The sequence below is a fragment of the Amborella trichopoda genome, chromosome 6, assembly GCF_054954075.1.
Source record: "Amborella trichopoda isolate Santa Cruz 75 chromosome 6, AtrichopodaSantaCruz75HAP2 v2.0, whole genome shotgun sequence".
NCBI classification, from domain to species: domain Eukaryota; kingdom Viridiplantae; phylum Streptophyta; class Magnoliopsida; order Amborellales; family Amborellaceae; genus Amborella; species Amborella trichopoda.
Genome location: NC_142341.1, coordinates 17009306 through 17020515, shown reverse-complemented (window position 1 = coordinate 17020515; position 11210 = coordinate 17009306). Strand labels below are relative to the sequence as shown.

At 35.4% G+C, this 11210-nt stretch overlaps 1 protein-coding gene across 1 annotated transcript; it reads right to left on the bottom strand.

Annotated features, from left to right (window-relative positions):
- Positions 1-4485: 4485 nt before the first annotated feature.
- Positions 4486-10307, bottom strand: LOC18425959 (putative glucan endo-1,3-beta-glucosidase A6). The gene is made up of 4 exons (XM_011622045.3): positions 10028-10307; positions 7399-8023; positions 5397-6061; positions 4486-4846 (listed from the first exon to the last, which is right to left on the bottom strand). The coding sequence occupies exons 1-4, from the start codon at positions 10074-10076 to the stop codon at positions 4815-4817; spliced, it is 1371 nt and encodes a 456-aa protein (XP_011620347.1). The 5' UTR covers positions 10077-10307; the 3' UTR covers positions 4486-4814.
- Positions 10308-11210: the final 903 nt, after the last annotated feature.

Here is an 11210-nt window from a genome sequence, read left to right as displayed (position 1 = left end):
CTAGATGAAGGTTAAGAGATACGAGAATATCTCGGCAAGGGGATCAAGTGGGGCCACGGCCACGATGGAGTCTTCTTCTTCCAAACCAGTTTAGTTAGTTTCAGAGGGATCTTCAATTTTGGCTTGATCATCATGACTTGTTTTGGGCATGTTGGACACATCACTGATACTAATATTATGCAAGGTAAACGACATCTTGAACACTCTTCCTGAGTCCTATTTTCCAAACCACTCTTCAATGTATCATGAAAATAGGGTTCTATTTCAACAAATTGAACATCTCTAGAAATATGCATTTTTCTAATTGTGGGATCATAACATTTGTATCACTTTGAGTTGAGGAGTATCCAAGAAGGATACATCTACTGGAACGTTAATCAAGTTTATCCCAGTTATGCCCAGCCACATGAACATAAGATACACATCCAAATACTAGTAACTGTGACAAATCAATTTTCTATTTTTCAAAATTTCAATGGGAGATTTATCCATAAGAATTTTCTTTAGAAGACTGTTAATCAAATAATATGCAGTTAAAACAACTTCAGACCAATAAACATTTAGAACATCAAAGACCTTATAACTTTTAAAAAGTGTCTATTTTCCGTTTCAACAACTTCATTCTATTGAGACGTAGAAAATGAGAATGGGTTGGGGCCCCAACGATATTATTACTGAGCCCATGGTGAGGTCACTAAGTCCATTCTCAGCAAAAGGTAGGGGTCCAAATCTCCACTGACTTTACCACTTATTTGTTCTTTGGGAAAGGGGCTAGAATTGTGGTGGTAGCACCCCACATCCGGGTCACTACGTTGTGGTTTCCTTTCCCACCACTAACACCTCCCAACTAATACCCTTCAAAAAAAGCTAATTTATAATCTACTTGAAAAAATGGGTAGGGGCATGTCTTCCCCACCGAATTACCCAAAAAAAAAAAAAAAACTTTATTCTGTTGAGGTTATCCAACACACGATATTTGGTGTATAATACCAAGATTCAAGAAATGTTCATAAAAAGCTTATGCCATTAACAGTTTGCATAATGCTAATCTTGTCATTGTATTGAGTGGAAATCAGTTTGGAAAATTTTTTGAACATAGAGAAAACTTCTATTTTTTATTTCAATAAATATACCAAAGTAGCATGAGATCAATCATCAACAAAAGTAACAAAATATTTAAAGCCGGCATACAAATCAACTGGGGTTGATCCCTACACATTTGAATGTATCAAATAAAAGGGGTCCTTTGAAACATGCATAGAACACTGAAAGGAACTCTTGTCTGTTTTGAGAATTTACAGACTTCACAAGAGTGAAAGTTTAAATATAGAAAGGGCATTAAAATTTTTAAAACTTGATCTGAAGGGTGTCCAAATCTCGAATACCATAATTTATTAATATTAAAAAAAATTTGACTGACAACTAAAGCCTCATTTCCTGATTAAATAAATATAGCTCATGTGACATTCTTCCTTCACCAATCTTCCTCCCCATGGCCTGGTCTTGGGAAGTCACAGAGTTGGGAGAAAAAATAACATTGCAATTCATGTTCTGAGTAATTCTACTAACAAACATCAAGTTAGAGGAAAATGATGACATAAATAGAACTTTAGAGTTGTGAGACTTGGAGAAGAAACTGGTTTTACCAACACCTGATTAGCAATAGATAAATGGTTCATATTTTTATTTATTTATAGGTTGGATAAACATTGTAAGTTACCAGTCATATGATAAGTGGCTCCTGAGTTTATTATCCAAAAAAAAGTATCACAGAAAGACTTGGAAGCATAAAGGTTATCAGTATCCGAGATTGAAGAAGAATGATCCTATGTAGCAAAAGAACCATTGTTGTTACTTTGCTGATAATGACCACAGTTACCGTGATGGGCTTGAGTGATTGGAGTTTGAGCGGTAGATTTGTCTCCTTTCTTATTACCACTATTTTGAGGCATTTTGGTTTCATATTTATCATTATTAGCAACCAAACAATGTTTCTCAACACTTTCTTCAGAGGTTCTAAAATCAATATTCATGATTTTCTTCCTAGTTATGTGTCTAAGTTTAAAATTTTCAAAGAGAGAATCAGTAACAACTTTCAACCAAAGAAAATTAATTCTATTCAAAAGAATAATGGTAACTTTCAGGCTAGAATTAAGTTGTGAATCTACCAGTACGAGGAGATAAAAAAAAATTGGAAGACTTACCTGATGATGCCTCAATCGGAATTTTACCGTCGATCTTGGGAGGCCAAAATGTTGCAATTACCTCTGGGCACTCCTTCCACGGCAACGCTACACCAAAGCCCTCACTAAAATTCAAAGATCAGAACTTCAAAAATTGAGGCGAAGCCCATGGAGGGCATGCGGGCGCTGAATCGTATTAAAACCACAAGATGCAAGATGCAACGAAACGTTGATGGTATGAGGCTCAACAATTTATAAAATCAGCAAGGTGGAACCAACGAGGCTATTGAGGGTAAGAAAGGGCTAGGAATTTCTTTGTAAGAACCAGCTCATAACCGTTGACCCCCAAGGGGAAACCCTCTACGATCGAGAACAATCATCCAATGTTCAATTCCCCGCACTCACGAGAGAGGGGCAACCAAAGGTGAGCAATAATTCAGCCTGCTATACCATGTTGAATTTGCAATAAAAGAAATGGAAAAAAAAAACAGATCAATACAGCATATAAATGATTCTGCAATCGTGTTTATATTCATGGAGGGTAAACCAGTATTGCATCCATGAGGGATTACTCTGGTTTATATAGAGTTACAATTATATTTTTTTACGAAACAAATCTCTCTATAATAATAATCCCACAAAAAAAAAACTCAAAAAACCTAATGTCGTGTAGTTTACAAGATAAGTAAGTCAATATCTTGTTTTTATAACTAGTAATATGGGGACCAATTAAAAGAGGGGGCAGAAATCCACCCCTTTTTTCGAGAGAGAATGTGTGTACCTAGTCTCAAAAAAGGTGGAGAGAGAGAGCTGGGTAGCAAGAGAAAGAAGGACATGGGTACTTGCCTCAACACGTGGTTGAGGCCAAGTAACTCACGAGAGTTCGAATCGATTCATCGGAGTCTTGATCTCTATTAGAATCTATTTTAAAAAACATGTTCAAATCATTTTACTTCAATAAAAAACATGACAATATATAATTTGAAATTTCATTTTAAAATAGTGAAATTTATCCAAATACCCATGACAGATAAGTTATCCAACATTGTACCCATATGTTTTGAGAATTTCAATGTCCATCAAGTGACACATGATCCTAGCTTGGAATAGTCGCAAAAAGGTAAAATGCCTAACAATTCATCTCTTATGGGTTTTTTGGGAAAAATATTCCTTTAGATTATGCTAGCATAACAAAAATTGGCAATTTCAAAATCTTTGCAAAAATTTTAAGCAACGATGATTTTTTTCATTGGCTCTCTCCCAATTTGTTTGATTTTAAAATGAGAAAACAATTGATTTTAAAAGCAAAAGTCAAGGATTTGATTCAAAATAAAAAATCAAGTTCACAAAAGTGAGAAAACTCCAAATTTCAGTATCCTGATCTTCATGACAATGAGAAGTTATTTGTTTTTATAGGATACTTAGGTCATGTTTCTTAACTGTGAAAACAAGAGAAAACGACATTTTTTTCTCAATTACCGTATCTTCTCATGTTTGGGAACGGAGAAAGCATGGAACTGTGGAGCCCTGCAGTTCTGGCGTTTACACGCTTTTCCTTATTTTTGGAGAAAATTGCAGCTCATCTCTTGGGGTTGTGCTGCCAATTTCTCATGAAAAAGGGGGAAATGCGAGACCCCTTTGTCCCTCTCTTTTTTCTCTTATTTCTCTAACTTCACGATCTCTCCCCTCTCAATCTCACTTTCACAAGATCTAGCCCAAGCTTTCTGGTTTTCACAAACAAGGTTCTTAGCTTCCGGCCAGATTTTTCTTATTCTACCATTTTTCATACTTCTAGTTTCTCATAAATTTTCCAAAAAAACATCTTCCTCAGTTACTAAACATACACCTAAGAAACAAGCAAAAATGCATGAAACTTCAGGGAAACACATGTAAAATGGGATGGAATGACTAAATTTGGTGAATTGGTTCTCAAAAAGTGGAATTAAAGCCCCCGATATATGAATTTTAAGGAACCGTTCAAATTCTTAAGAGAACAGAAGATTCCTACTTTTGCAGAAATTATTTTTAGCAATTCAATATGAAAAATCCCCCAATTCTGTAAAGGCCAAGCCAGTTTTTTATCTCACGGCAAAATTTGATAGAGAACCTGCATTCATATCCCGTTTTGACTATGATTCACGATCTTTTTTAGCATTGATTGGAATTTGGCATCGGAAGTTACTATTACTTCTCTCTCGAGCGAGACCATGGTAGAGTGAATGAAAAATTTGAAAACCAAACATCAAACATGACCAAGTATCATCCAATCACATTTCAACTTCACACTTCGAGGATAAGCATGGATATTAAGGGAGGCATTTCCCTTATGATTATTATTATAATAATAAGAGGACTTGTCCGAGTTACTCGGCCGAATTCTTTTTCAATACATGAAAGAGAAAAAAAAAAAAAAAAAAAAAAAAAAATTAGAAAAAGAAATAAATGACAAGAAAAGAAAAGAAAAGAGAAATAGTTTATTATAACGGTTCCATATTGATTGGCATAAATATGCTTCAAGCATTTAACAAAGGGCTAGAGACCCCGGATCATGGGTTAAATGACTCCTTTTTTTTTTTTGATAAACAAGCTAAATGATTCCTCTTTCTAACGCCAAGACAAGTGGTAAATCCCTCACGCGGCAGGATAATTGCAAGATCCATGACCTGCAAAATAATTAACAAAACTATGGATTAGTCAAATCCAAGCTTCGGATAGGGATTGGAAAAAAAGTTGTCATGAAATCCTCGAGAATTATGTACTCGTTTAGCTGGTCGATCCGATTAAAAACAACCGAAAACATGTCAAACATTAGTGGATTTCAATTAAATTTCATTTTGACCATGAACCTGATTAACCAAGACACCAATCCGCGGTCTAATTGGTCAAACCACCATTTCGGCCATGTCTTTATAACTATGAGATTTTCAGCCAAATCTAAGTTGTCTTGATAACTATGAAATTTTCAGCCAAATCTAAGCAATTCACAGAGTATCCAGTTCAAAATTCAGTAAATAGATCCAAATTTGAGGCCAAAATTTCCGAGGCAAAATCCTAAACTCAACAAACCCAAGCTAATTAATAATAGAGAAATGAATTTGAATAGAAAAGGCCAATTTGGATGCAAAATACCAATAGAATTGCTCCATGCAAATACTGATAAATTCAACATACCAGCTTCACTAATAGTAGTAGGATAGAGATTTGAGAACTCACTTGGATCAACAGCAGTTTGCTCCGCGAGTCCATCAAAATAGCACGTCCCACCGCTCTTCCTAAACCTTTGCCAATAAGCATTGAAAGCATATGAAGCATGCCCCACAATCGTATTCGGCTCATAACACTCCCTCCCACTTTTTATGGCATCGCACGTCCCATTCCCCTGCGCACACGCATGGTCCAGCGCCGGACCAACTGCGCTCACATTTGCACCATGCACCACAACGCACCATATCTTCCCTTTGAACTCCTCATTATTCACAGGCTCAGGCAATGGCTCGTACTCAGAATCAAGCTTTCGGCCATTTAAGTCGATTTCGAAAACCCTAGAGCCATTAGGGTACAGTAACCCCCAGTGTCTCTCAGTACCTCGTCCTGGTTTTTGGTCCTCATTGTAGAGGCTGAAAATGTAGGTGAACATGGTTTGGTTGGGGCGCATTGGTGTGCCTTCTCTGCTGGTTAGTTTCCTAATCAGGTTCCGGTTGTAATGAGCCGCGTTGTATATGTTGGCCCCAATTTGGTCGACGTCGCCTGCGTTTGGCCATCCAGTTTCGGCGATCGTTATGCGGATTCTGGGGTAGCCGAGTTTCGCCATGGCTGAGACGATGGCGTCGACCATTTGGTCCAGTAGGTTTCTATACACGAGCCCACTGTTTGGGTCCCTGCAAGCAAGGAAAGTGTTCTTCATCAAAAACAACACTTCGCGCGTGTTTGATTGGCAGAAACGTTTTCTTTAAGAAAGAAAACTTTCTAATTTTGTAGAAGTTCCGTCTTTTGGTAGTGCTAGAACTTCCACAGTAGGGAGTGTTTATTTTATTGGAAGACACAGATTTAGAGATCGTGTCTTAGAGAGAAGTATATACCACAACTTCCATGGTCATCAATGGAACTTGTGGTATCTACTCTTCAAATTTAAATATAAAGTAGGGGAATAATTTTATGTAACAGTTGTATAGTAGTATAATGCAACCATCTTCAAATATCGTTGTTAGAGACATTTGTTTGACATAAATTTTTAAATATATACTATTTTCATTCTGAAGAACAATCACAAAAAATAAAATTTTGCAAAAATGCTCTAGAAAGTTTTCATTCTAGCCCAATTAATATAGGGAAAAGTTTATATAGAGCCGAGGCTCTAAACAATCAAATTTTCACTAGAAAAGGTTGTTTTGATGTCCAAATATCTTTAAATTGATCATCTCGACATCAAAAAGCATAGGCATGAGAAAAAAATAGATTTCAAGTTTTGGAAATAGTGTCTTTTGTAACACATTTTTGGACCGTCAATTTTCAAGATTTTCAAGTTTTCATATATCTATTGATCAACACTATTTTTTAAGCTTTAAACTTTATAAATAAATATAAAAAGATATTTTAAGTTATCACAAAGATTTCTAATATTGAAACCACATTTCTCAATATCATTTGACGGTAGGTTCTGATTTGATTGCTTAGAGCCTAGGCTCTATACAAACTGCACCCATTAATATAAGCTATCCATTTTATTGAGATGGTTAAATATAGGCCTCATAAGGATTATTTTATTCTCAAAATTTTTATATAGCGTTATCATCATTACATTAATAATGCTAAAAAAGAAAAAAGTGATTTTGAATTTGTTAAGGCCTAGATCTTGAAATTCACCAAATGGATGGTTGAGATTCATTGTTGGATAAGTACTAATTTTGACCAAATCTAGGGTGCAAATTGAATTTTTTTTTTCCCCTAAGATTGATTATGAGGATGAAGAGAAATATGCGTGCAAATTTTGGAGAAATGTCAAAAATATGATTTTCTAGATGTATGGTTGCATTATACTACTATACACCCGTTGCATTAGATCATTTCCCTATAAAGTAAATTAATACCGCACTATCCATTTTAGTATAGCACTTCCCCGATATCAAACATGGAAGTGCTATAGTACATAAAAATTAAATTTCCGAAAAACAAACATGCCCTAGCTATTCACTATCTAACGAAAAAGAATTGTTACTTGTAAGTGAAGGTCTGGTTCATGAACAAGGTATAGTTAAGATCAATGGAACCAAGATTATCTGCCCAAGTTAAGTAAGGATAGGCGTCCAAAAAGAAGAAAGACTTAGTCTTCTTCAGGAATTGAAGAAGCGGCCTCATAACCGTCTCTGCGATATCATCTCTAAATGCACCACTCGAAGGTGGAAAAGAAGCTTTGAGCACATCCATGGCGAGAGGCGTGCCCACTTTGATGTTATGAATCCCAAGGGCTCGCAACGACCTCTTTATGTTTTGCATGGCTGGAACCAACATGGTCCAAGTGGGCTCGATGGATGAGTCCGAGAGGACCTCGTTCCCTACCAAGATGGTTCGGATCCTGGTGAGGGGGTAGAAGGGAAGGATGTTTGTTTTGACCCATGAATCTGAAGCTTCTTGAGTGGCAGAGATGTTTTGAATTGCTTGGTTTGGGAGCATCACAGAAACTTGGATTTTGGTGTTGGTGAGGGCATGAAGGATTTGGGGGTTGGTGTCATATATTTTGATGCGGGAGACTTTGATGAGGGTCTGGATGAGATTGATGGATTGTAAGGGGGAGGACAGGTTGCTGCCGAGCTGCCCGTAGTTGATGCCGATGGGAAACCCACCTGAAATTTGGAGAGAAATGAAGTGAAAATAGAGAGAGAAAGTAAGTAGTTGAAGGCCAAAAAAATAGGCTTTAGAGAGAATCATGGTCAGTTTGGATTACTCGGGCGAGTCAACTCAGACTCGTCAGATAAACATGGCTCGCCAGTATCAAAGCTCCGGGATAATAATAAAAAATTTCAAAAAATTAGAAAAAATCAAAAAAATAAGAAATTTATTTGTAAGACACGGTTTATATGAGTTCATGTAGAAATGAGTCGACTCTTAAAAAACATTTTTGAGATGGATTTTCGGACCCAATGTTTAAAGACATGTAGTCTCTAACATGGAGATCATGAATATAAAAATAAATAAATAAATGTTAATAAATAAAAATAATGATTTTATGAAAAAAACATTTGGACTGTTAATTTCAATTGGTTTTAGATGGACTACCTATTTGCATCCATCTTTCATAGGAATGCTTTATACCTTGGGACAACATATTGTAGAAATGCAGTCCGGCCTGCATGAAATAATTTTCCTTATTTGTAATATGTTTATTTGTGTTTTCTATAGTTTTGGCAAAGATTGGAAAGTGTGGCCATGAATTCTTACTTTTACATTTTTTATTTTTTTATTTTTTAGATTATTTCTTAAATGCCCCAATCACAAATTGATTTTTTTAAAATCTATTTCTTTTTTCTACTTTTTCAACTTCATTTTTATGTGTTTTGTTTCAAGAATTGTCTACAAATAGATCATTTATCTTTATTACAAGGAGATTACAACTATTTCGACTCATTAGATGTCAAATAGGATGGCTTGGGGTGAGTCACAAAGTGAGAATTTGTTTTTGGAACTTTGTATCTAGAAACACTTTTACAACCACCCATTTTGAAGTTTAAAGAACAAAAATGATTGTGACCTCATTGTACAAAAAATAAAGGGAAAGTTTTATATGGAGCCAAGGCTCTAAACAATCAAATTAGAGCCTACCTCAAAAACTTCACTAGAAGAGATTATTTTGATGCCCAAATATCGACATCAAGATGCATGGACATGAAAAAAAAATGGATTTCAAGTTTTAGAAATAGTGTATTTTGTAGTGCATTTTTGGACCATCAATTATCAAGATTTTCAAATTTTCATAGATATGTCGATCTACACTATTTTTGAAGCTTTAAATTTTATAAATAAATACGAAAATATATTTTAAAGCTATCACAAAGATTTCCAATGTTGAAATCAAATTTCTCGACACTATTTGAAGGTAGGCTCTAATTTGATTGTTTAAGGCCTAGGCTCTATACAAACCGCACCCAAAAGTAAATGGTCCCTTTTTGTATACAATCCCTTTGTTTAATTCTACTTTTGAACATTTTTTTTGGGTTTGGGTGTGATTTTTATATGGTTACAACCTTAAACAATACAATTAAGGTGCGCCTCCAAATTTTATCATAGCAATGTAATTTTGGTATAAAAAGTTCTTAGGATTATCTTAAGATCTATTTTCATATCTAATTATAAAATTTTAAACTCTAAAAATGGTTAAAATCAAGTAGATATATAAATATATGAAAAATCTTGGAAATAGATGGTCTAGATAATGTGTTGCAAGATGCACTATTTCTGGGACTCAAAATCTCTATTTTTTGTTTTCATATTCATCCATCTCGATGTCGAGAACTCAAAATGATAAATTAGAGGGTTTTTCAACATTAAAACAATATTTTCCAATAGATTTTTGAGGAGCATTTTAATTCTACATTTTGAGGTTGCAACCTTATATAAACTTTTTCCTTCGGGTTTTTTTGTATGCTTTTTATTTTTCTATTTTTTTTTTTTTTTAACTTTTTGACCTAGCCGGACCCTGCCCTACTCCGGCCGAGTAACTTGAAACTCGGCTACTTGGGCTAGGCCCATGGCTGAGTTCTGTCCCCGAGTCGTGGTTTCTAACACTGATCATGGTAGTAAATGGAGGGGAGAAAGGAAAGGAGTTTATCGCAGAGAGAGAGAGAGAGTACCGCAAGAACTCATGATAGTTAAGAGGAGAAGCACCACTCCCAGCTTCATCTTGCTCGCAGACCTTTCTTCAGCTTTAGATCGAAATTGAGGAAACAATGGTTGATTTCAAGAGACTGAGAAATAGCTATTAAATGTAATGGACTAAGAAAGAAGTCTCACAGGTGTGCAACTCATTCAGCGAGAGAGAGAGAGAAAAATTAATGGTGTTTGGGAGGCAAGAATGAATTGGGAGACACGCCGATAAGGAGGCCAATTTCAAGCTTGTTTGATGCTCACCAAGAAGCTTGGAGAGATATAAATAGGCCTCCACATTTGGAGAATGCATTAAATGTATGGTCATGGGGTTTGCATGCTGCTAAATTTAGCTGCCTTTCTCAACTTAAAAAATGTGCCATTGCTTGATTCATTCCCCTTAGGGGTGATATTCAATAGATAAAAAGAGAGGCTGGTAAAAGCATGAATCCTTAGAAAAGGCGAGGTCACTCAAAGAGTGCATGTTTATGTAATGCTTCAAGGTTGGGCCTTCTCGTGCTGAAGTATTTCTAAAGATTGCAGTCGTTTAGAAATAGGTAAAGGAAGGGCAATGAAAATGAGAAGCTTCCTCATTGAGGACATCACAAACCAGTTCTTGTTTTCCCGTTGGAACTACTTCAAGCTCCCTTATATTTTTGTTGACATGATGAAAATTCTTAATGCATGAGAACTTATAATTTGCTCATTATGGCCTTGTTTGATTATCTAGAAATGGGTCTGTGGAGGCCTATTTATATGGAAACGGCAGTAAATGTTGTTTGGATGTCCTGTCAGGACGGGGGTACCATTTTTGTAAGAAGACCGCTTTGTGGAAATGTCAATTCAGCAAAAACAAGTGGAATTAACATTTTGGAGATTGAAAGATAGCTACGTGCCCTAATAAATTATATTTTATAGAGTGGATTGAGATCTGCCCAAAACAGGCCCTCAAATCCTAGAGCAGTAACCATTATAATTGTTAATATATATATATATATATAAACACACCTCTAAATTTTGTTATAACATGTAATTTTGGTATAAAACATTTTTAGGATTATCTAAAAACCTATTTTCATCATTAATTATAAAATTTTAAACTCTAAAAAGAGTTAAAATTAAGTAGATCTATAAACACATGAAAATCTTGAAAATGGACAGTCTAGATAA